Raw genomic sequence first — 27,256 nt, forward strand, 5'->3', positions numbered from 1 at the left:
CAGATCCCCTTCACCTGGCCTTACAGCCAGCCTTTTGAGTGCTGGGAATTGAACCCAAATCCTCTGCAATTGCTTGTAGCTTTGCACCTAGTGAACAGATGCTGTAACATGTAGACTAGGCTTCAACTCATAGACCCACCCGGCTGCTTCACCACTCACCAGGTTAAAGGTAAGCTGTATTTTAATGTTTGTCTTTGTGACTGTCAGTACACTGGTTTAATTAATAATCTGTGTTAATGTTGTCAGGAAAACATGATGTACTGAGTACTGTAATGAGAAGCTATAACGCAGTTTTAAGAGATCTGAATAATTTTTCAACATGGTTAATGTCTCTCCTTTAACAACCAATACTAATTTGCTTACTTTTCCTGCCCTGTTTTCATTTGAATGAACATTTATAAAAAAACAATTCAAGATACAGATTAGGGTAGATTAACTAATATTGAAACTAAAGCTTGTTTTCTTGAGCTACCTTAAGTATTGATTACTCAGAGATAACATCTAAAATCCTACTAGCAATTGTTTGATTTATACTCCAGTATGAAAGTTATTAAATCACATTAATAAAACCATGTGTGACCTAATGGAACATGGCTACCGCTCAGGAACACTTTCAGTCTATGTCAATTTGTGCTTGCATGTCTCACTGTAAAACAAAAACAACACAGACTTCGTATCAATTAGACAACTTTTACTAAATGAGAAAACTACATTTAAAATGTGCTTTAAACAAAATTGAATTAGAAAAAAAGACATATGCATTTTAAAGAACTTTTGCACTGTGCTGAAAATCAAATGTTTCTTGCAGTAATATAATGTGCCAATCCATAAAATGTTAACAGAGTTCTCAATTTAACATTTTCAAAGACAATATAAGGTTTCACATCTATGGTAACACATAAGAAGGGCATTATATAAACATTATGTCCATCCCCATGAAGCTTACAAATTTGACAATGTTCAATAAGACTTTAGAATAACATCCAATAAGTGTCACATCCAAAGAATCACAAATCTGTGTGTTCTTAATTCCACCTCCTAAAGTCTTTGTTGACTTTGCTATTCCTTGACATTTGTTAATGCTAACCCTTAAAAAAGAGAGAACAGGGAAAGAAATGCTGCAATAAACTCTTGATCATGTGCAGAAATTATTGCTACTATACTTCACTACAAAGCATGTCTATACACATCATGACCTTTGATTATGAAAACGCAGAGTAAAAATCTTTAGTGACATAGCCTTACAGTCAAAAACAACATTCACATGGCAATTATTAGACAGTGAAGCACCCAATACTCAGAGCTGACAATGTCCCACTGACCAGTGTTCATTTAAATACATCCTTCACATAGAGAGGGAAAGAAGAGCCAGCTTTCCAAGGCTTGTCAAAAAGGATTCTCATGTTCTGTGGATCTAAAAACAAACAAACAAACAACAACAAAAACCCCAAAAAACAAAACCAATGCAGGTGAGGATAATACCAGAAAGTTAAGCATGCCAAAAGGTGTTTCGTGCGAATTAAAACCTAAAGCCAAGGTACCACATAATCACATTACCAACTAGTTTTGGATAGTACTATATGAGCCTTATCTTAAATGAAATGCTACTGCACAATAGAGCATCAATAAATTAAAGGTTAGAGTGCACAAATCCAAATCAGTGGCAATTTGTAAAAAGCGAAATAGTCATTATCAGCTGCAAAGTTTGCCCAGTCAAACTGTTTGATTAAAATCATTGGATCAAATAGTTTGTATATTTTTAAAACCTATCGGCCTCTAAAGTTCCTTTTTATTATGAGGCGTAAGTTTTCTTAGTAAGATCCAACAGTTCCTTAAGTAGATAAGTGAAGGAAAAGAATAGTTGGTGAATGTCTTTAAAGCTCTTCCCATTTTCACTTTTTAAAATGGTTAGGGAAAAATAGGAAAAGTAGATGCCATTATTCTAGCAAAAACAAACAAAACAAAACAAGCCCAAAATAAAGAAACAACCAAGCAACACTAAAGCCACATTACACAGATGGATCTTCATGCTCTCATCTGGGTAACTAACGCAGCTAGTTTAACTGGGATGCTTTCAACTTTAAAAACTGTGATATGAGAAGATAGAACTTTAATGGATACTTTTGAATTTGGATTTAACTTTGTTGAATATTATAACAGAGTATACTTATTACAATACAGTGTAGCACATCTTTCTATTAGAAAAAAATTTAAGATCCTTTACCCGTCTCCTTAAGTTAAAGGTGTGACATCATAAAGGGTGTCGAATGGCTGGATGGTTTTACAGTGCACACTTATATATTATGAAGTATGTCCTTAACAAATCTGATGGTTTCTCTTTCCGGAATTCCTGTCTTCACCTTTTCTTCGGTGGATTAGCTGTTCGAGGCGGAGTGACAGGACGTCCAGAATTCAGCCCACCATACTGGTACTTAGCTTTCTTTTCAGATGGTTTCAATATCTTGAAATAAATAATTTATTAACAATATTATTCTTCCAATAAATACCATCAATCGTCCGGTGAGAATACAGAAAGTAACAGCTCAGCAACGCTGCACAAACATCCCTTAGATTCCAGTGTTAGTTTGGCAGAGCAGCTCCCTGAGTGCTCAACAGGAAGTACCTAGGATTGGTCTCCAGCTCTGCCCTCCCCAAGGAAGAACACTTAACATTCACTTTAGAGTTCAGAAACACAAGCTTAGATACAGCCTCCGTAACCGCTGAGCCCTTAAAGCTACATTAAAATCTTCCGTACTAGTTTACCTTATTAGAGAGGAAAAAATACTGGTCTAAGTCAAAAACCCTGGGTTCTCATCTTAATTTTGACCTCGCCCTGGTTTTCTGAGATACACTGTTGTAGTCAGGCCAATCTCACCACTTGAGTACTGAGACTACAGGCATAAGCCTGTACCTTTCATATACAGGTAGGTCTTTAAGTTTTTTATGGTATTTTCCATAGGATAACCACCCCACGGTTTCTCTGTGTAGCTCTGGCTGTCCTAAAACTCTGTAAACCAGGCTAAGCTTCAAACTCAAGAGATCTGTCTGCCTCTGCTCCCCACTGCTGGCATCAAAGGCATGCACCACCACGGCTCACTCCATACCTTCAAGTTTAAAGTGTACATGTTTTTAGTATGTTTATACTTACTTAGCATGTTATATATTTACTACAATGTCTGATTTTAGTAGTCTCTGTCCAAGCCCCAAAACTCTTCATTGTTAGCAATCAATCGCCCACCCTATGTCTTTACAGACTTGCCTATTCTGCATTATTTCATGTAACTTATGCTAATTACTAGCATCACTAATATTGTTAGCAAGTAACTCGATCTGTGTGAATAGGTTCTTCCACTTAAGATTTCAAAACTCTCCCATGCTGTGCTGTCTGTCAGGGTCTGCAGCCACTTTTATTGCTTTTATTGTTCTCTTGTATGGAAAGACAGGATAGCGCATACTACTTATCCATTCTTCAGCTGGGCTCTGGGGTTGCCTCCACTTTTAGCTATTATAAACAACGTTATATAGGATTTTATGTGTACCTATTTGTGCTCAATCATCTAATAACGCAATGTTTACCCTTTTAATTAACTGCCAAACTGTGTTTCAAGGCAGCTGTAGTAATCTGCATTTCTATCAGTTTAAACTGTTCCATTGTGCCCTTGCAACATTTTGTTTCCTTTTTTAATAAAAAAAAAAAGACTTTATTATATGTGTACATATACTACTCTATTTATTATGTGTACACTGTAGCTGTCTTGAGACACACCAGAAGGGGCATTAGATCCCATTACAGATGGTTGTGAGCCACCACGTGGTTGCTGGGAATTGAACTCAGGACCTCTGAAGAGCAGTTAGTGCTTTTTACCGCTGAGCCATCTCTCCAACCCAACATTTTGTTTCTTAAAGACAGGGTCTCATTATGTCATCTGGTTGGCCTCAAACTTGCTATGTAGTCCTGGTTAGCCTTGAACTCAAAGATACTGCCTGTTTCCCGAGTAACGGGATTGAAGATGTATGCAACCACAGCATGCTTAAACACTGGTCACTTTTCATTACACTCATAGTGGGCACAAATAAAAATAAAAAGGATGGAAAAATTTATGTCATTTTTAAAAAAAAATCATTTAACTTTATGTGCATTAGTATTTTGCCTACATTTATGTCTATGTGAGGGTGTTGAATCCCTGGGAGCCAGAGCTACACTTGTTAGCTGCCATGCAGGTGTTGGGAATTGAACACAGCTCTGCTGGAAGAGCAGCTGGTGGTTTTAGCTGCTAAGCCATCTCTCTAGCCCCTATATAGTACTTCTTAAAACTACTCTACATACTAAGGTGTCGCAGTAAAAGAAATAAATACATTAATCAGACTCCTTTATGACAATTACTGAAGGACAAGAGTTGGTTAGAACCCTTAATATATAATGAAGAAACCAACCGTTTGACATTCAGCTATAGTTGACGGATGTAGTTTAACACAGGGGAAAGAGCCATAGAAACCTTGCTGACAGGTGTACACACTAGTGATCTGCAACCAATTATTCAGCTGTTGGACTGAACTGTATTAGAGTGAAATTATTCAGAAAAAGAAGTTTCTGGATTGAATGTGTTTAGACATTTCTGGCCTTCTCTAAGCATCAGGAATTTTTTGGTTTTGGTGGGGTTTTTGTTGTTGTTGTTTTTCCCCCTCAGGGTTTCTCTATATAACCCTGACAGTCCTGGAGCTCACTTTGTAGACCCCGCTGACCTTGAACTCATAGAGATCTACCTGCCTCTGCCTCCCAAGTGCTGGGATTAAGATGCATTACCACCACCAGGTCAACAACATGATTCTAATTTAAACAGCATATACACTGTCCCAAGCATTGTCAACAATTTAGAGATCATTTAAACTGTACAGAAAGGAAGAATATGTAAGGGAATATATAAATACTGTGCCATTTTATACGTGGAATGTGTGCATCCTCAGATGTTGGTATTGAGAGTTATGAATGCAATCCCAACATGTAAAGTCAAACTCATCAAGTCACCTTTGCTGCAGTGAGCTTTCTCAGCCACAAGCAGCACAACAAAGCATCGAGAGCGAGTCCTCTGAAATGCGCATTTAAGTGTACTTAAGATGACTGGAAATTCCCCTTCTCAGGTAAATACTCTTATTTTCATCTCTTTCTTCCCCAATGCCTATCTCATACACTAATCTTGCTAAAGAAAACAAAAACCTAGTTTATCCACTGTATTTATTCTTTTCTGTGTAGGAGGATACCTTCAGTGTCTGAGAGATAGGCCAGCCAATCTTCCTCAGCTGCTTCGATGAACCTGAAGTCTATTTACGGATTACGGTGGCTAGCCAGCAAACCCCTGGTCTCCTCCTGTCTCCTCCTCCTCCTCAACCTGGCGTTACAGGCGCATGCCACTGCTCCATGAGTACTGCAATCCAGACTAAGGTTTGACTCCCTGAGCCACTTCCCCAGTTTACTATTCACATTCCTTTAGTAATTAGACACTATTCAGTATATAACAGAAGGATTAACAGTTTAAACAGTTGAAACAAGAATGATTCATCCTAAAGTGTTCTGAAACTCTATTCAGTTACACAAACCCAAAGCTACAAAGTCCATAACCAAAAAAGAAAGTTCTAATGGCGTCTGGATGGGAATTACATTTTTCTGGGTTTCCCCCACCCCTGAGTGGGTAGAGTGGGGGTTCCCTCCATTGCTGTATTGAACCAAAGGTCTTATATGTGATAAGAAAATATTTTACCATTGAACTATCTCTAGCCCTGAATGGTACTAAATTATGAATTAAACTCATTTTCAACACACTCTGCCCAAAGACAGATTATTTAAGAAGAAAAATTGCTCTTAATAATGGTATCAATGGATGTCTAAATTGTTAGAAAACAAGCCAAGCAGGGCAATATGATCATCATCCTGATATTCACGAGGGAGAGGCAGGAAGACTGCAAGTGCAAGTGCAAGTGCAAGGTCAGCCCAGGCTATATTGGGAGATCCTGTCTCAAAGGTAAGAGAGGGGGGAGGGGAAGGGGAAGAGGGGAAGGGAAGACAGAGTTACATTTGTACTTCATGTCTTACCTGGAATGAACACATCAAAGTTTCATCCACACTCATCATACCACCAGCATTGTCAAACTCGCCGCAGTAATTTGGGGCAGAAAATAAAGTTACCAATTGTCGTTTAGCAAAAAATTCATATCCATCTTCTACCACCTATCAAAAGAAATAACAAAAACGCTTATTAGTGGGTCATTTGAACCACATGTACTAATGCAGGTTACTGAAGCAAAGGCCAGACCACAACAAAGCCTCTCTGTATCTGGTGCTGAGACCCTGATCTTATTCCCAAATGTGGTAAGAAAAAAATGGATCTTCCATTTGTACACCCTCCCACCTACATACACACATGCAACTTTTTTAACCTACAAAACCAGGGGCTGGGGATTTAGCTCAGTGGTAGAGCGCTTGCCTAGGAAGCGCAAGGCCCTGGGTTCAGTCCCCAGCTCCGAAAAAAAGAACCAAAAAAAAAAAAAAAAGTTAACCTACAAAACCAAACCAACAAAGAAAAGAGGCCAACAGAGCTGAAGACACAGCTCGGAGGTTAGGAGCACGTGTTGCTCTTTCAGGACTTGAATTCGGTTCTCAGACACCCACATGGTGGCCCACAGCCATCTGAAACTCTAGGTCAGGGAATCTGACGTGCTCAACTGACTGACCTCTGTAGGCATTAGGTCCTCACATACATGCACTTACACATAGAAAATAAAATACACACTTTAAAAATAAAATTAAGAGGACAAAAATATTTTCAGTCAATGTATTATAAACTAATTATGGTTTAAGGATCATGAACACTTTTGAGAACAGTGGACACTCTTTTTACAGTGCCAATGTGTTTTTAAAAAATAAAATAACTATATTATAAACTAGTTTATAATTGCATTCCATAACTGTCTCAGACAAATTATCACATCCCTGTTTCTTTTTGTCAAAAAGCAATTCTGACACATCTGGGTGCATCAGAGTATTACCACATTACGAAGAGGCCGCACAGAGAACAGACCACCCCTGGAAACTTCAGTAAAGCACCGTTAGGGCTGCAGTTAGCTCACTGTACTATAGAATGTTCTCTTTTGAAACAATCATGCAGAGCGAGCTGGCTTAGCTAACACTGCCTGCCTGGTCACTGACTTGTGGGATCTGGAGTCTGGCCTCCTCGTCTACTCTATTCCCATATAAATCTTAGTACCTTTTAAGTGTGTAATCAATTATCTTATGTGTGGATGGGTGTTTGCTGCGAGTGTGTGTGCACTGCTTGTATGCCTGGTGCTGTTGGGGGCTAGAAGGTGTCTGACCTCCTGGGACTGGAGTTTCATACGTTTTGAACTGGCGCAGGGTGCTGAGAATCAAACCCAGGTCCTCTGGAAGAAAAGCCAGTGCTATTAAATCACTGAGTCAACTCTCCAGCCCCTTCCCTGACTACCTTGCGTAGGCGTCAGTTCATCTGTTTGAATGCTTGGTCCTCGGAAGGTGAAACTGTTGGAGTATTAGATATCCCTGGGGATTTTGAGGGTTTAAAGCCCAAGCCACGGTCAGTTCTCTCTCTGCCTCAAGATGGAAGGTCTCAGCTCCAGCTCCAGAGCTGTGCCTACCCCACTGCCACCTCCCTCCAAGCCACAGTTGACAGCCAAGGACTCTAGCCCTCTGAATCTGTGAGTTCAAAATTAAATTCTTTCTAAGACGCCTTGGTCAAGTGTTACAGTAACTGAAAGGCATCAAGGTAAACTATCTACCTACCAATCAGTGAAAATGTGTGAAATTAACAATAAAATATACTGTATACCTGATGGGCTCGACAAATCAAGTCCAAATCATGACGATTCAGAAATTTACTGACTACATCAGCTCCAAAAGTAAAAGAAACACCACGATCATTTTCTCCCCAGCCTTGTACATCCTTATCTGGGTCGGACCACAGTAAATCACAAAGCAAACCTTTAGAAAACAGAAAAAAAAAAAAATGACACAGAAGAAAGCACAGAACACAGCACACATTTACAGCACATTTCTCCTGCCTTCTTATACCTTGATGATCATCACTGGTCCCTAAACCATTCTTTTATTAAAAGCAGCCACACAAGTACAACCTCTCCTGGCTTCCTAGGGTAGTACCTTCTGATTTCTACATACAGGAAACATGTGAGCACACTCAAGTATAATACGTGGAAGCCTTGTTTATTTAATTCCTGGCTATCATTCCCCACACAGCCGGCTTGTCCGTTTCTTACACTACACTACACTGAGCACCAGCCTAGTGTGCTACTGTACTTATTTACCATGAAGCCATGGACACATTAATGCCTTTAAATAATTTAGACTGGCAAGGCTACTACTTTCCTTTAATTTTTTTCTTTCAAGATTGTTCTGATCACTTTGTTAACTGTTTTTAGGGATGATACTAGGTTTCTGAATGACTTTCACTAAATATAATTAGGTTCAAGCACATTGACATTTTACATAAAGCAATTAATTAAACTTCTGCATATGCAAACCTGTATCAGGTACGTCAGTGGGTCTCATAATTCTCCGAATCTGTTCCATAGACTGTAGGTCTGGTGACAGTCCTAAACATAAACAGAGAAAGACTTGATATCTAGCAGAATATTATACTTATGTTATCTTTTCTGTTTTTCTACCAAGGGATTAATTCATTATCCTTCAAGAGACTCCAAGGAAAAACTCTACTCTTTTCTTTCAGTTGCCCTCATCCTTCCTGAGAAGGCTTAGCTGCACCTTTCCTACTGCTTTTGTGCCTTCATGACCACCAAACCTCCAAGTATTCTTACTGTCAAGTTAAAGCCCCTCTCTTGGTCCCCTAGGAACCTCTCCCCACGCCCACCTCAGCATGCTCATTATTTGCACAAATGTGCACTAAACCACTAATCAGAAAGATAAACAAAAAAAAGCACAAGAATCTATTTTTAAAGTAGAACATAATTGTAAGGTATTGTTTCTCTAGCAGGCAGCTCAAGTACCACAAGGAATGAACTAACTACATACACTCCAAACTGCCATAGCCAATGCCCAAGAGCTATCGTTCCTTCAAGGTTTAGTATCTAAGGGGAACAACATTATTTCAACTAAGAGAGAGTGAATCATGCTGTCAGAATAAACTGTTCACATCTCAGGCCTCGCCACCCATCCTTTCAGCATTACTATGTATGGTACCAAGAAACAAATTTTCCTGTATTTCATTAAATTTCTTCCCTATATGAAAACCTAATAGTTATTAAGTTGTTCCACAGTGTGTGCGAGTGTGTGCACATGTGTGTGGTGAGACAGATTCTCACTGTGAAACCCTGGCTGGCATGGCCCTTGGTACATAGACCAGGACGGCCTTGAACTCAGAAATACACCTGCCTGTGTCCTGGGTGCTGAGAGTAAAGGTATATTTGCTTTGTCTCTACCTTGCTCTAAGGATGACCTCACTGGCCTGACGATCACTGATTAAGGACTGAATTTAGGTCACAGGGCTTTACCATAATCTTTCCTAACTTTTGAAAAACTTTTCATGCATGTATGTGTGCATGCCCACAACATCATAGGAAAGTTTATTACATATTCTCCGGTGAACTCTCATGTATATGAACTTACAAAAAACCTTCATCTGAAGTAGACCAAATTGTTTATGATGACTACACTTCATAAACAAAGTCCCCCAGTCATAGTCATAGCCATTGACACTCCTCAAGAGCATAAATCAGAAACGGAGTTCCTTGTGAGAGACACTGAAACACACTGGGTGCTAAGGTGGAAAGCTTAACCTTTTTGGCCTGAATTCTAATCTCTATATTCTAATGCCCTCACTTCCTAGCATGTTGACGTAGTGCACAAAACTTAGAAGTCCTATGAATTATGTTGTTTAGAGTTTGATAAAGGGTATTTAATGCAGACCGAAATGTAATTAGCCTCTCATTTTTTCCCCCACCCAGAGCTGGGGACCGAACCCAGGGCCTTGTGCTTGCTAGGCAAGCGCTATACCACTGAGCTAAATCCCCAACCCCTAGCCTCTCATTTTGAATGATGGCTTTGTGCCTTTTACTAAAATCTGAGGCATGAGCTAGAGTCTAGCACCACAGGAAATGATCTGACCAGCTGGTTAAGCCTAGACTGAGGCAAAGTGAAAATACTCCATACACCACATAGTTATCTTCTTTCTTTTCCTTTTCTATTTTGAGATAGAATCTATGGCCCAGGATGGCCTTGAGATCCTTTTGCCTCAGCCTCTGAATCCTGGGATTAGTGTGTATGGACCACTCTTACATTAACACCTTTATATGAGGAATTCTTTATAAGGACCAGTGCTGGATTTATTATCTTGAGACGGGTAGGGCTCCTAAGCAATCTGGAGTGTGCTATGGCTAGCTGGCTTCTAATGGCTGTACACCTCAGTCACACTCAGCTTCCCCAGCACTGTGCTACAGTTCTAAAGAGCAAACTTATTACTCTACCTCCATGACAGCAGAAGATTTTCTCATCAACAATAGCAGCTATAGGCAGACAATTAAAACAATCAGTGAATGTCTTCCACAATTTAATATTAAATCTTCGTTTGCCTATAAAAAAAGGAAAACAGAGAATTAACGAATCAATAATTGTTCTCATTAGTTAACTGAAAGCCAGAATATGATACTTGAATTTTCTTCTCTGTGCTTGATTACTTAACCCTGTTTTCTGTAAGCAATAAGCTATGTTAGTTTCATGCACTGAGATGTAGCTCATGTCTGAGTACTTGTCAGCATTCAGGTTGTACCACACATAATTTATTTTTGCTTATATAGTTCTAAAAGAATAAAACATTCAACATCTTCTGTAGAGTTGCCAAAGACTTCAAAGACTGTACTATTCTATGAAACACATTCATCAAACAACTTTATCTTATAAAAATCACTATAGTACAATATTTCTGAAATCATCTATAAAATATTAGCTAATCTCTCCCCATTCAGTACATTTCCTAGCCAAGTAAGTAGACACAGGTGAAATGGTACCTCTGGAGTTGGTCCATGTTAACTTAATGCACTGAGTAACGACGTATAAACCTACTGCCAGCAAAGGAACACTTCCAAGTGCCTAAGTGGTACTCACTTTAGAGCAAATTACACCTTGCCACTACAGCAAGAGAAAAGCACAAGGCTATAATTTTCCCATAGCCCAGTTACAACAAAGACAGCTTCCACTAAAAGTTACCTGATTTTCCTGATTTGGCATTAAGTTCAACTACCAAGCCAAAGAAAGGATGAAAGTCACAACTATTAATTTCCTGTTTCATGTCCAAGCTTACCTTTTAATGAGTAAGTATAATTTATAGACTTTGTTTACAAGCAGTTTTCCCACACATTGTTCCAGGTGATGTCCTTTCTACCCATAAGGGCATTCATGCCTCACTTAATCGTCTAAGAACATACCAATACACCTCATAGAACGATAGATTTCACTCTGATGCACTTCAACTTACTTCCTCTGCACGTCTGACTTAATTAACAAAAATGTAATATAAAATTCTAATACAGATTATAATGATTACTATTATAACATAAATTCTGGATGTCTTTTTAGTAACTTGCCTTGAATATTTCTACATTCCAATGTTACAAGTGACTAGCATATACAACACATTCACAAACATGTTATATCAGCACAGGAACTGAGCTATGAGCTTGATGAAGACTACCATATTTAAGAAAGAAAAAAAAAAACAGGAAAAAGTAGATTCCAATGGATAATTTAGCAATCAGAAATAAATTTAATCAGAAAACTACTAGAAATGGCTCAACTGTAAGTGACCAAATACACCTACTACCATATTTAATTTAACTGAAAAAAACAAATCCAAATGCAGGGTAATGACAATGGGAAGAATCAGACTCATTAAAAACAAGAACACTGTATAACAACGGACTCAGTAGCCTCTCTAGGTATATAAATAGATTAAAAGAAATAATGACAATTAGCATTATGTATGTATGTATGTATGTATGTATGTATGTATGTATGTGCACCTGCTTGCCTCTGTGTATTAACCATATGCATGAAGTGATGTCCAGGCCATAAAGAGATTGGGATCCCCTGAACTGGAGGGAGCTAAAGGCAGCTGTAAGTCTCCTGATGCAGGTGCTGGGAACCAAGCCCAGGGGGTCCTAACTGCTGAGCCATTTCTCTACACTTCCAACTTTTAGGTACAAGGAGAGGACCAATTACAAGCTGTCCTCTGATCTCCAAATGTGTGTCATGATGCACAAGCACACACACACACACACACACACACACACACACACACACACACACACACAGCACCCCTTATCAAACAGCAGAAAAAAAGACCACTGTCTGTAGTGACCTGTGTTTGTTTCACTTGGATATTTTACCAGATAACTAACTAAAAGAGGACTTCCTTCAGCCAACTAAGCTGCAGCCAGCCTGAAACATGACCAAGGAGATCCCAAGAGAGCAATTCAATGTGTTTCCTAGCTTTTGGCTCTCTTTCTGGGTCTTTGTCTGAGAGCCTATTTAAAAAAAAAAAAAAAAAAAAATCCAGTTTCCCTAAATCAAAGAACTTCCTCTGAACTGTATAAGCACATGAAACTCCTCTCCAGTGTTTCAAATCCCACCACTTACACTCATCATAGAATCCATAAATGCGGTTGATGCTAGCACACTCATGGTTTCCTCGTAGAAGAAAGAAGTTCTCTGGGTATTTGATTTTGTAAGCCAATAGCAAACAGATGGTTTCCAAAGACTGCTTTCCTCTGTCCACATAATCTCCTAAGAAAAGATAGTTGGCTTCTGGTGGAAAACCTCCATATTCAAATAATCTCAGTAAGTCTGTATACTGTCCATGAATATCTCCTAAAAGCAAAAGAAGTCAGGTTAGAAAAATTGACTGTAATTTTATGCAGCTTCTATGACTTAGAACCTGAAGATCTAGCAAAGCTGTGTTTGACTCCCTACCCTATAGAGACTGGGATGATAAACTAATACTGTTGTACTCCACACAAATTTCAGGCAATTTCTTATGAAATAATAGATAACTGGCACAGTGACTCTGATTAGCTGTTAGCTAAACTCAGGTTATACTTGTTGTACCTTCTATTACCTCAAATTATTGCTATATTAAGTGACACTGAAGGGGTACTAGTATGAAATCCGGACGATCACTGACTTGGTGTTACACTGCAGCTCTACTGACTCTCTCCAGGCTAGTGAGATGTGCTCCAATCCTTGGGAGACGCTGAGTGGCAGCAGCAGTAGCTGTAGCTCCCCACCACACAAGTGTTCATGACTGTAAACTACTGGTGGTTCACAGTGTGACCTGTCAAGTGATAATGTTCAGCATTGGTGTTCTAAATGTATTCTTCTGCTTATTATATTTTCAACTTGCTGTTATTACTTTAGAAGATACTGAACATTTCTACAAAGTTTCAAACTACTGCTTTTGCCTTAAGGGTGATACTTTACGCTGACTAATCAACATGTACTTTGCTACTATGCATTTGATGGATGCTGTACAAGGCACCACAGGATTTGATAAACCTCACAGAGAAAGAGAATCAAAGAACAAAAGATGTAAACTAAATCTGTAGTACCCTAATCTAACCACAATGAATAGCCCCTGGAACGAGGCCCTCCAAGTTGGCACAAGTGCAACCACTTGGGTAATTCTCAGTCTGGACTCAAGGGAGCCCTTCCACAAGCAGTCCCTGTCCAAGGAGAACATGGTCACCCATTCTCCTGAGATTCAACCTACATAATGCTAACCTTACTGCACTCCCCTATGATTTCCCCAAACCCTGTTACCTCACCCAGACCTGCTTCTCTGACTACCCTAGAAGCTGAGCTTAGGAGATACTCATAGCCTCCACTACCCTGCAACCACAGCTGGGGGACAATATGAAGCTCTGAGTGTTGATAGAATGAGTCCCTTCCAATCTTGTTCCTAACAACAGACCAGCAACCTCCAGGGAGGGACAAGGTCCTCCTCCAAACCAGGTGCCAGGGCCCCAAGGCCCCAGGCCCCAGGGCCTTTGCCCTCACAGTATGATTCTAAGCTCAATGGAACCCTGGTAGGGAAAGGGCAGCAGCCTGGGGAAGGATAGTAAACACATTAGCAAACAAACACTTCTGAGCAGTTTAAAGAAAATACCCCAAACATCTTCAAGTTACCTGGGCTCAAGGTAGAAACAAGCTTAGAAACAAGCATTTTTGCATTTGGCAAAAGCTATCCTAAGTGCATAGAAGTATCTTCAGAAACACTGTAACCATTACAAAGAATACCTGCATTACCAAAGGAAAAACCAGCATGCTGTAGTATTTACACAACTTCCTGTTATATATGAACCATAGAAAAATGTTGCTTTTAATTTATTAATTTCTCTTTAATAGACTTAAAAGAACAAATCCAGATTGTAAGTAGTATCTTGAAAATCACAAGCTAGATGACCATAGAAACCATAGAAACTGTTTGTCCAGACAGTTTCTCTGTGTAGTCCTTGCTATCCTAGAACTCCATCTGTAGTCCAGGCTGTCCTTACTTAGAGCTCTGCCTGCCTCTGCCTCTGGAGCACTGGGATTGCAGGCGTGGCCACCACTGCCTGGCCCTATTAACTGCTCTTTCTAAGCAGCATTCTAGCATGCAATTTCCTCACACCCTTAAAGGCACTAAAGAGCAATCTCTGGCACTTCCTGTTTATAATCTGGCGAGTTTGGGATGTGCTTTAAACTACACTCCACTGATTTTAGCAATCTCCTAGGATCTGCTCATGTCTCTTAACACTCTTCTCCTTATCTCCTGGGCCACTTTATACTCTACAAATAGCAACCTTTGACCTTCTGTAATGTACCAAATACTTCTGTTGCTTCTAACCTGTCATTATTATGAATTCCAATGGATTCTAATTTAATAAACCTATCAAATTTAGACATTTTCTCTAATTCACCCTCAATATACATATAAGAGAAAATGTGCTTTAGAAAACTCATTTTTAACTTTACCCATTACATACCACAAATCTTCAGTGGCGCTTCCAATTCCAAAAGAATAGGCTGGCTAAGAAAGATTTCACGAGACTTGATACACAGTCCTCGGACTTCTGCTTCAGTCATCTGCACAATTTTTCCCGGACGACATCCTCGTACTGATAAAACAATGAGGAAGTTCACCAGTTTTGCAAAATTATCCATAAAATAAAGATGCTTAAAAAGAGCTACATCTGTATTTTGAAGACAAACAAACAAACAAACAAACAAAAACCCAAAACCCAAACCAAAAACCACACATGGACTGGGTTGTATGGCTAACAGTGAGTTTATTTTGTGAACTGTGGTATTTAATTCCCAGTGTTGCTGGTTTCCGAGGATACTCCTCAAATCTTCACCAAGTAAATGTTCATTGTTCTCCAGTGGCCAGCGTGAGCCAGTAGACCAAGATACTTAATGAACTTCAAGGCTAGCATCTCTGAAGGCCTAGCCTCCCATTAAATCAAGCCTTATACCTAGCAAGAAGCAGAGCAGCATCATTAGGGAGCCAGTAGCCATGAAGAAAAGGGGGTGGGTGAGGTGACCCAGCTTCAAACAGTTCTGTCAAGTATCAGCAGCACCAAGGCTTACCAACAACACTTCTAGTTGCTGATTAAAATAAACACTAAAACATGCCACCCCTGCTCCCTCCTCCCCTTCTCTTCCCTCTTGCTAATAACTGCTATGATTCCTTTGTCAGATTCAAACAGGCTTAAAAAGTCAGGCTGGGCAGTGGTGGCAAACACCCTTAATCCCACCACTCAGGAGACAGAGGCAGGTGGATCTCTAGTCTATGAGTTTGAGGCCAGCCTGGTCTACAGAATGAACTCCAAAAGTATACAGAAAACCCTGTCTCAAAACCAAAGTCAAATCAGTCACTCATACATTAAAATTGTATATTCTGTGGCTATTTTAACTTCAAAATAGCAAGAAAGAGATAGAAGGATGCAACATTGTACATACATTGAAACTTAACGGCAACTATAATTAAGACGAGTGTGGGTTACTTAAAATGTATGTTGGCAAATATACCGCTAATAAGACTATCTTAAAAGCATAAGGACCTAATTTAAATCCCCAGAACCCATGTTAAAAAGCAGGGTGAAGTAATCCCAGCACCAGGAAGGCAGAACTAGGAAGTAGACCCCTGGGGCTCTCCCTGGCCAGCCAGCCCAACTTGCTTGGAAAAAATCCAAGTTTTTAACACTGTAATCTGAGCATTCATGTAAAGCTGTGTTGGGTTTATATTTTTAAAAGAGTAGTTTTGCGGATTCCTTTGAATTCAAGGGTGAATTCCAGGCCAGTGAGAGACTGTCTCAAAAGACAAAATTAAAGTGGAGGTAAGTAAGGAATGATACCAAGAGGCTGTTTCCTGTCCTCACACATGCATACACATGTCCTTGATTATGTTCAAGCAAGAAAGGACAGATGGACAGACAGACAGACAGACAGACAGACAGACAGACAGACAGGCGCACGCACACGCACACAAACACTCACTCTCTTGTTTGCTGAAGACAAGATCTAATATAGACTGGGCTGAATCTGAACTCACTAAGTAACAGGGGATGGCCTTGAACTCCTGATGCTCTTACTTCTACTCTCCAAGAGCTGGGATTACAGGCATCTACCACTACACCTGGTTTTGGCATTTGGATTTTGTTTGCTTGTATTTATTTATTTTACTGCTTCACTGTATAGCTCTGGCTGACCTTAAGCTCAGAGATCCACTTGCCTCTGTCTCCCAAGTGCTAGGACTTAAGGTCACCATAGCTGGTTTGGCATTAGTTTTAAATTAGAAAAACTTTTTTAGTTTAAGTGAGAAAAGTATGCCCCATGAAAGATTAAAGATCTCTGGCCAAGTAAATGCAGAACTAAAAATGATTGTTCAGAAGTCATCAATTCAGCAAGCACTTGGAAGCCCACTGTGTATTAGCTGTTAAAGATAGCAGCAATGGCGCCAACAGAAGCACTTTTGGTTCTCACAAAAGCATTTAAAGTTGGCAGAATGGCATATGCCTGAGATGAAAGGACTCTAAATTCAAAGTCAGCCTGAACAACATGAGACCCTAAAAAACATCAATGAGGCTCACAATTTATATTTTATACTTTGTGAACAAAATTAATTGAAAGTTAATGGCAATTATAATGAAGTCAGAAGATGAGTGTGGGTCGTTTAAAATGTCAGGTGTAAGTGGACATCCTTTTCTGTTCTCTATAAATTAAATGTGTTCATTTATTATTACAGGCTCATCTGTGAGTTGAGCAGAACACAGAAAAGGGCACTGGACCGTCTGCATTAACACCCTATTCCCAGGCTCCATCACTGAACATGGAGTTAAGCTGATAGCCATCTTCCACAGGATGGGGGTTAAGGCGCAGGCCGCTACCCCTGGCTTTTAACACTGGTGCTGGGAGTTCTCTTCATTCATGTTTGGTCAAAGAACTCTCACCTGCAGAGCCATTACCCCAGCTATAGGTTTAATTTTTAAACCTGCAAATAATTCTATGACTTTTATTAACATATTTACAAAGTTTAAAATGGATTAACTTAGTCATGGTAATCTACAAAACTAAAAATTTTATCAAACAAAACCAATTTGCAATGATGGTAGCTGAAGTTGTATTTCTAACCAACAGCTTCTCAGGATTAATAATTTTTCTCCTCACCTAGTAGCACATAAAGGTGCATTTCCGACTGAAGCAGATCTTAGGGACGGATGAAATCTAGCACAAACTAAAGGTTCCAAGGGCCTTTAGCAAGCGATCAAATCTCAAAACTGAATTGGCCAAATGTTAGAAAACCAAGGTAGTACTCAGAACAACTCAGTTCTTTCAGTTCAGAATGATGCCCTGAAGACCTCCCAGGTATAAGAGCACGTTACATTTCCCAGTCGTCTTGGAGGGGTAGAGGTGGCATAAAATTGAGAAATCAGCTGTTCCTGTTACATGAGCAACTAGACCAGCCCACAGACTCACAGGACTCCCGTGTCTGACTTACAGGTCCAGATGTAAGGTCATATCACATTATAAAGGTACAGTCAAGTCTGCAAATGTCATTAGGCTCAGACACTATTATTTATCATCTGTCGTTTGGCCCTTCTGGTATCCCAGAAAGTCCAAGTTATCTCACTGTACAATAAAATATTTGATAATTTAGGATCATAACACCCAGATTTCACAGAACTGTAGGAAACAAAAAGCAACAGGAACAATTCAGAACCTGTCACAACCAGTACTTTACCCACTTTATATATAAAATTTCCTGGTAAAATCCTTCAGTCTGAACAAGGCCATGCTAAATAAGACCCCAATATAGCAAACATCTACTATACTATCACTAAACAAAAGCATAACTAGTGTACAGAAATAACTAAGCCTGAATGCATACTCTATGAATGGTTAATCACCACACACCAATTAAGCCACTCCTTAGCTCAGGAGAGAGATGCTGCTCCCTGTAGCCAGTCATTCCTTTGTGCCCAAAATAACAATGTCCAAGATCACTATTCCTTCACTTCAGGGTAATCTGACCTGTTTTTTTGTTCATAATCTTTTCTCTGACACAGGCTACTCAGGTAGCTGTGCAGTCCCGTGGTGCTCCACTGAGGGACTCTTACTACTTCGGTGCCACCATCATGTTATCAATAACTTCAAGTACATTTCTCTTGAACATGTCTTAGCAAAGTCACAGAGAAGGCTGACTTACTTAAGAGATGCCAGCACAGTTTTACATTGTATCAATTTATAATCGAGCCATCATGCTACTCTGTAACCTTGCCAACGCTAGCTAGTATCCGTATTTTAAATTTTAATGGCTTTGCTGGATATATAGCAGCTTTCGATGAAACATTAATGCGCATTTCCCCCATGACTAAGGTTTTCAGTGCCTTTTCCTATAGTCATGTAAATGTTCTGTTTGCTTCTTATTTACAACCTGATGGACCTTTTCCCTTCGCTTAATACTGTTTCAATGAAAAGTTCTTTAATGAACACAAATTTTAAAACAATTTAATCTTGTCTTCACTTCTTAGTGCTTTTTGCATCTTACCAAAAAACCACTACCCTCTCTAAGAACATTATTTTTTGACATTTGGTTAAGTAACTTAAGTTGGTATATTGTTCGAAATAAGATTTGCCCGCATATATGTCCGTGCCAGTGGAAGATACAAGATGATGCTAGATCCCAGAAATTAGAGCTACAGACAGTTGTAAGCCATCACATGGGTACTTAGGGCCTCTGGAAGAGCAGCAAGAGTCCTTAATTGCTGAGCCATCTCTTCAGCCCAGAGTTCATTCTTACCCAAGCACAAAACTAACTGATTTATAGCATTTGTTACAGAAGATCCTTTCCCCTTAGACAGCATTGGCAGCTTTGTAAAAACAAAAACCATTCTCTTAGTACTATCTCTTTTTTATATCGTCACGCTACCATAGTTTTTTGTAAAGTCTCAATATGGGATTAGGAACATTTTGATTCTGAACTTTTAATGTTCTTGGAGTAATCTGGATATTTATGTTTTCCAAACTCTTTAAATTGGCTTGTGTTTATGTTTGACCCCAATTTTGTGGGACTCGTGGGGTTTATGGGAAATGAACTGAGAAGTCTGGTAGAACTGATGTCTTAATTTTACGTCTTCCAACACATGACTTTTCCTTGCCTTTTATTTGCCATTCATTCTTTTATTTCACTTCTTGTGTGTGCATCGTGTATGTGCTTTTACTTGCAGGCTATGTTACTAGCTCTGGTTATTTTCCTCAACAATGTCTATTTTCCCTTTGTAGTATTTACTGTGCCAGTCTTGTGTATTTTTCATCAAGCTAACTTTGAGAAAACATTTGGGAAATGTTTTATTTTCCCACTATATGATATCACTGGAATATATATATCCCAATATATGGAATCAATTTTGTATGCTGACTTTGTGTATTATTATAAATTGACAGTTTCTTTGAATTTTTAAGGCCAATCACTTGTTATAAAGTTTTAGTTCTTTTCCAATCCACAGTGGTTTAAATGAGAATGTCCCCTATTTGCATGCTTAGTCCCCAGTTGATGAACTCTTAGGAAAGGATTAGGAAGTGTGGCCTCGTTGGAGTAGGCATGCTGCTAGGGATGTGCTTCAAAGTTCCAAAAGCCCAAACTCAGTTACTCAGGCAACTGTGCCCACCCCCACATCTCAGCTCTAGCACCATGCCTACCATAATAGTCTTGGAATAAACTGTGAACAAGCCCACAATTAAATGCTTTCTTTTATAAAAGTTGCCTTGAAGTCAGGCATGATAGTACATGCCTTTAATCCTAGCACTTGGGGACCACAGGCAGGTGAATAGCTCTGAGTTCCAGGCTAGCATAGGAAAGAGTGTGTGTGTATGTGTGTGTGTATGTGCGTGTGCGCGCCCCAGGACAGACAGGCAAAGAGAAACCTGTCTAGTGAAAAAAAACAAACAAACAAAACAAAACGAAACAGAAAGTTGCCTTGGTCATGGGGTCTCTTTCACAGCAACAGAAGAATAACTAAGACATAAGTTGTTACCAGGAGTGACAAGCTTGATCATGCAGCTTGTTGGTAGAAGTAGACTTTGAGGATATTAGGAAAGCAGTTGAATGCTGTAGGTGGGGTTTGAAAGAGTACTGCTGAAAGCTAATTTGAACTGTGCAGGCCCATCTCAAGTGTTTTCAGACGGGAAGAATATGATCAGCTGACCCAGAGACCATTCTTGTGATAACTGGGCAAAGAATGTAGCTGCTTTTGCCCACATCCTAAGCATCTGTCTAAGGTTAATTAAAGAGTTTTAGATTAATGTCATTAGCAGAGACTTCAAAGACTTCCTAGTATGGACCGTATGAAGGTGTGACTGAAGCCTGTACTGTATTGGAGAACCCAAGATGTTTGGAGATGTCAGAGTCATGGGATACCTGCCAAGGACAGTTGCTATCAGATTGTAGCCCAGGAGAGAGAAGTGTGTTGCAGTCAACAAAATTGAAAGGAACTGGAGATCTGAAGAGTGCTTTGACATCAGACACAGATACAGAACTTGGAGCCTATCCTGCTCGGTTTCAGTCTTGCTGTGGTCCTATATTTCATCACTATGCTCTCTTGCCTTCCTTTTGGAATGGTGACGTATATTCTGCGCCTCTGTAGAAGTATGTAATTTGCCTTTTGATTTTACACAGGGTTACAGTTAAGAGATTGTCTTGAGTCTCAAAAAAGACTTGGACTTTTAAACAATGTCTAGACTGTGATAAGACTATGGGGACTTTTGAAGTTCAACTAAATGTACTTTGCATTATGATATGGCTACAAGCCTAAGAAAGCCAGGGACTGGAATGTGATGGTTTGAATGAGATTGCCCCCCCCCCACTAACTCATAGATTTGCATGCTTAGTCACCATTGGATAAACTGTGTGAGAAGGATTGGGTGGGTCCTTTGTTAGAGTAGGTGTGTCACCGAGTAGGAGGGGTTGGGCTTTGAGTTTCCAAAAAGCTCAAGTCAAGAGTTTCTTCCTCCTCCCCAACCCTACCTCGCTGCTGCCAGAGGATCAGGATTATAAAGCTAAACTAAGTGCTTCCTTTATAAGAGTTGCCTTGGTCATGATTGATGTCTCTTCATAGCACTGGAACAGTGACCAAGATATAATACTTGTTGATTTTCTCTTCCTTGTTGAATTGGCCAGAACCAGAACGTCCAGGACCAGAAGTGCTATAGTTTCTTCCGATGTGTTCTTGAATGGGAGGAAATGGCATCCAGAAACTCAGGTCAGGTCTGATAACTATATTTATGTTCCTTATCTTGAAGATAAGCTTGTTTCTACTTTACTAGCAATTTCTGCTGGGAAAAGTATTCAATTACCAAATACTTTTAAATCAAGACAACCACTAACTCTCCCCTTTTATATTGTTAACATGACTTACCTTAACTGACATTCTGAGTATTAGTGAATTTAGACTCCTAAAACAACCCCATTAGTTTATGGTGTGCTATCTTTTATACATAGCCAGACTCAACATGAAAACATTTTTGCTGAGTTTTTAAGATCATAATTAACACACATTAATGGGTTTTACAGTGACACAAATTTGCTCAGGATTTTCGGGTCTGTATTGATTAGATTTTTCTTTTATTTACATTCACTATGGTCCTGACAAGTCAGGTCAGGATTCACCACTCTGCTTTTGTTTCCAGCCTAACCTATCTGTCCTTTCTTTCCTTCTTTCTTTGCTTTTGCATTTCTTGAGGTGGGGGACATCAACCCAATTCATTTGAACTCCCATTAGTTGTCTTCTGGCTTCCACTTTTCTGGTGCTTTGTAAGAACAAGTGCTCTTACCCACTCTCCAACCCATCCATCCCTGCCCCTCCCACAATACTTCTTAAAATAGGCCAGTGCCACCATGGCAGGCTCCTCCTTACTTTTCTATTTCAAACATGTATGTGTATGAGTGCGTGTTTTGCCTGCACATATGTATCACACTGGTGAAATGCCTCCTACAGATGCCAGAGAGGCTCAGATTCCCTGGGTCTGGAGTCTTGGATGGACGTTTGCAAGTTGCTATGTAGATGCTAGGACTTTACCCCTCTCTTAACCACTGAGCCATCTTTCTAGGCCCTTTAACTAACCAATCTTCTTAGCTCTAACCTGCCTTTATTTCTTCCTTTACTGGTAAAAGATAGTCTTACTAGATTTGGAATTTTAGGTAAGCACTTCTTTTTTCTTTTGCTGTTTAAAAAAGCCATTCTGTTTGGGCTTTAGTAGTTTTGGTAACAGATTTGACCATTATCCTTTTTGTTGTTACCCTAGAGGCATAGCTGTGGTATTCTTCATTTGTTCATTTTGTTGCTTAGTTTTGTTTTTTGAATCAGGGTCAGACCATGTAGCCCTGGCTGGCCTCAAACTCAGAATTGAAAAAGAAATTTTCAAGTATCAGTCAAGTGTAGTAAGCTATTTTACCAATGGTAAGTCAATTACATTTGATTGGAATAATCTTTTTAAAAAAACTTGAGGGCTGGAGAGATGGCTCAGTGGTTAAGAGCACTGTCTGCTCTTCCAGAGGACCTGAGTTCAATTCCCAGCAACCACATGGTGGTCCACAACCATCTGTAATGAGATCCGATGCCCTCTTCAGGCAGGTGGATGCATATGCAGCAGAACAACTTGTACATTAAATAAATAAAAAAAAAAAAAAAAAAAAACTTGAGACAATAATTTTAAAGACAATCAGCCAATTAAGAACATTGAGGACAATATCAACAATTAAAGAGCTAACTTTTGAGTGTTTGTTCATAGCCCTGGCTAGTTGGCAGTTGTTAGTACACTCTAAGCTGTTTGAGGAGCTAGTGTTCAAACTGAGACTGCTAGGATAGCCAGTGTGGGACTACAGGCAAGAATGTTTTTAAAGAAGCTGAGAAAAACAACTCAGCAGAACCTGATAAAAGTTACACCCAATGGTGGTAAATATAAAACGGGGGAGGGGGGCGCCTGCGGGGACAATTTATAAAGTTTGTGAAAATGTAAAGGGTCTATGATTGTTATTCTATAGAAAAATACCTTAACCTATCATGTTATCAAACCAGCAGTATCAGTAACCAACTTCATTTGTCCTCATGAACTTAATCATTGCTAGTTTTTCGATTATGATAGTAATTTTAACTTGATAAAAGTTTTAGAATGAAAATTAGTTTATGTGAATAAATGTGTCTATGTGTAGGTATGAGTGTATGAGTCAGGCACTATGAAGACCAGAGGTATGGCATCTCTTAGCATTGAAGTTACAGGAAGTTGGGTGCTGGGAACCAAATATAGATCTTGTGCAAGAGCAGTGCATGTTCACTAAGTACAGAACAGTTTTAGACAGGGTCTTGATATGTAATCTACATTAACTTCAAATTCAAGATCTCCCTACCCCAGACTGAGTGCTTGCTTGAGTTAGAAGTATAGATGTGTGACCTCACTGCCCAGCACTTAATGCTACTTAACAAGTTCAACTTAAAACTGTAAGAGCTCCCCCCACCACAGTTTGCAAACATAGTGTACATCATTCTGACAATAGCATTTTCATTTCTCATGCTAGCAAAAGTTAAAATGAGTTAGACCTTTATCCTCATCAATCTACAGCAACTTGTTTCCCAATTCAAGATATAACCTCCTTCAGACCTTAGGTGCAAAAGCAATTTCCACATCAAAAATCTATTCACTGTGTAGCTAAGCAGCTTTCATCTAGCAGTGAAAATATGTAACACCACATGTTAAAAGACAAATGTCAGGCTGGAGAGATGGCTCAGAGGTTAAGAGCACTGACTGCTCTTCCAGAGGTCCTGAGTTCAATTCCCAGCAACCACATGGTGGCTCACAACCATCTGTAATGAGATCTGATGCCCTCTTCTGGTGCGTCTGAAGACATCTACAGTGTACTTATATATAATGAATAATTTTTTTTAAAAAGTCAAAAGAATTGTATAAATGTATTCTAATCGTCTCCTCTAACACCTCACCCCAGTCTTAAGGTCTCTTCTGATGAGATATATTGACATTTAGATGATTATGCTCAATTAAAATCATATACTTATTAGACCACTGTTAACATTTGGCAGCTCTTAACTGTGTGAAAGAACATTTTCCAAGATTAAATACATAAAATCTCATTACAGACCACTATTAGCATATGAGCACAAATCAAATTTGATGATCAATACTGAGAAGGCTAACTTTGAATCTTAAGCAAAATGTTAGTCTCTCCAAAAGAATTCTATCCCAGTGATTACAAAAACCCAAACTGTACTTCACCATTTTAGCATAATTTTTATGTGTGAAAATTTTCCACTACAGGATTGTCTTTTGAACTGAGAATTTATGATGTGTCTTCATGCATCCTGTATGCACAGTAAAGTTTATCTTTCACTGTCATCTGTACTTTCCAATTTACTCTAAAACAAAAGGACAGCAGGAAAACAGAAAGAACCAATTCTATCCCTTTATATGTGTGCCTCACGAAATCTTAGGTATTTCCATCTCCTTTACACCCCTCCTCTTACCACCCCATCACTGACTAATGTCAGCTACTCTAGAGTTCCTAAATTCTAAACAGGCAATTCTTCTATATTGAGCACAAAAGTCTATTAGGAACAAAAGCCAAAGTAAAACTTTTAGTGATTTTCTGAGTGTGACCCACTGTAAGTAATTCCCCCATATGCACTGGCAAACAAAACAGCTGGTGTAGTACAAAGAGTGAAAGATATTGATAAACAGGCTGGGACATAATCACTCTGGAATAAAGTATACAGTTCAAAGTATGAACTCCTATTGTGTTGACATTAAGGGGACAAAAGCAATGTCCTTAAAACTCTAGACAGACACCTGACCAGAGGTATCAAACAACTAGGAATCTAGAGTGTTCACTGCCAAGCAATTCAGTAAGAAAATTGAAATAAAAGCAGTAAGAATATCAATTAAGCCCAGCTCCTGAAATTATATCTTTAATTGTTTATACAAGAAAATGCGAAGTATCCAAACATACATGTGCTACACACAACACAGTAATTGTCTCAAAGGAAAACACATGACTGAAAAAGTATTGTTACCAGACTTACATAATTAACAGATACTCTCAAATCAAACAAAAACAATTATTTCAAACAAAATGGTACTTGTAGGCAATGATGAAGTAAACACTGGAAACCTTGTCTCCACTAATACCCCAGTCTTAGGATCTCTTCTGATGAGATCTATTGACATTTAGATAATTTTAGATCTATATAATTCAGTGAATTATTTTCCAAATGACCAATGTCCATCACAACCAAGTCATGCATAAGACATTTACAATACAAGATAGATTTAGGTTAATGCAGAAAAAAATTTACAATTTGCATTTTTAAAAAAAAAGCCCCGTTGATTCCAGAAAGTATTCACGATCATCTAAACCCTGGCTGGCCTGGAATGTGGAGACCAGGGTCTTCCCAGTGTTGGGCATTACAGATGGGGACCATGGCTGGCAAAGACACCATTGTAAAAATACTGATACAGACAAAGCTATCCAACATGGTAGAGGCAAAGAACCAGTTCCCAAATGCTGTCCTCTGACTTTTATAAACACATACAAACACACTGCATGCATTCAAAATAAATGTAATTTTTAAATACCAACATAGATTTAATACAAATACAGGTTTTCTTCACATATTTCAGTCAAGGCCATGAATCAAAACAGACTGAACCTGATTCCAGGAGGCAAAGGCAAAGGCAGGCAGATTCCTGCAAGTTCCAGGCCAGCTTCGTCTACACAGTAAGTTCCAAGCCATCCAAGGCTACATGAGAACAGAGCAAGCAAACAAAATACAAAAACAAACCACAGTGAAACAAAGAGGGTTAAGAATTTAGCTGTCTCTTGTGCAGACTTTAGGTTTACACAAATGAATAACATTCTCAATAATTTATGCAATTATTTTTTCACAAATTTATACTAAATTACAATGACTATTGCTTCAAATAATCATAAAAGTTGTGTTTTGTAGGTATTCTGGTAGTAGCTTCTGTTAATCTGGGATATTTTAATGCTCTTGGACTAAAACTCCTTTATGGTGAAATAAGCTGGGTCAGAACCTCCCTGTTACAGTCTGAACAGAAACCAACTACCAAAAGCATGTCTCTGCTATGCATACAACTTCTGCTTGTCCTTCCTTATACAGGGCAAGGAAATTCGAGAGAGTCTATCTGGCCAGTGATTCGGGAAGGTTAGAAATACTTTATAAATCACTGTGCTACATGAAGAGCTGGACAAAGGACACCTGTGCCTCTTGCATTACAAGTTCCTACCAAGAAACTGGTGGTGGTTTTCCTCCACCAAACCAGGAGCCTTGGCTAACACTGTTTATAACTCTTTTCACATCAGAACGGGCTTCTCCATTTTTGATTTTGTACCTCCCACAGTAAAATAAAGGCTGTCTCAGTTTTTCCATCTCACTAATTAAAATGGAGATTTTGTTAAGAATGGACTGCAGAGAACAGCTGTAAAAATTACACTTTACCTACTAATAACAACTTTGGAAGTATGGCAACTCAGTTTTCACAATAAAGTGATATATAGAAAGATTAGTGACCTTGACTTCCCTTTCCAACCTTCATGGACCCTATTTTTTTCTATAGAAAATAAGCCCTGAAATGGTTATTTAT

The 27,256-nt window shown here is 39.1% G+C and overlaps 1 protein-coding gene and 1 long non-coding RNA gene across 3 annotated transcripts in view; one reads left to right on the plus strand and one right to left on the minus strand.

Moving 5' to 3' along the window:
- Nucleotides 1-676: 676 nt before the first annotated feature.
- Ppp1cb (protein phosphatase 1 catalytic subunit beta) overlaps nucleotides 677-27,256 on the minus strand; it is a 31,737-nt gene continuing 5,157 nt past the window's right edge. The window contains exons 2-8 of one of the 2 annotated variants that reach the window (NM_013065.2): nucleotides 15,073-15,204; nucleotides 12,689-12,919; nucleotides 10,522-10,626; nucleotides 8,563-8,634; nucleotides 7,854-8,005; nucleotides 6,089-6,223; nucleotides 677-2,461 (exon numbers count right to left, since the gene is read on the minus strand). In NM_013065.2, the coding sequence (NP_037197.1) occupies nucleotides 2,357-2,461; nucleotides 6,089-6,223; nucleotides 7,854-8,005; nucleotides 8,563-8,634; nucleotides 10,522-10,626; nucleotides 12,689-12,919; nucleotides 15,073-15,204 (932 nt within the window). In that variant the 3' untranslated portion in view covers nucleotides 677-2,356. The remainder of the gene's footprint in view (nucleotides 2,462-6,088; nucleotides 6,224-7,853; nucleotides 8,006-8,562; nucleotides 8,635-10,521; nucleotides 10,627-12,688; nucleotides 12,920-15,072; nucleotides 15,205-27,256) is intronic. The other variant, XM_039111812.2, reaches the window with a different exon arrangement.
- Nucleotides 2,461-27,178, plus strand: LOC134479110 (uncharacterized). The gene is made up of 3 exons (XR_010052207.1): nucleotides 2,461-6,017; nucleotides 21,765-21,846; nucleotides 26,273-27,178. It is a non-coding gene; the product is annotated as an uncharacterized LOC134479110 (long non-coding RNA).

Source organism: Rattus norvegicus, chromosome 6, assembly GCF_036323735.1.
Source record: "Rattus norvegicus strain BN/NHsdMcwi chromosome 6, GRCr8, whole genome shotgun sequence".
In the NCBI taxonomy this organism is placed as follows: Eukaryota; Metazoa; Chordata; class Mammalia; order Rodentia; family Muridae; genus Rattus; species Rattus norvegicus.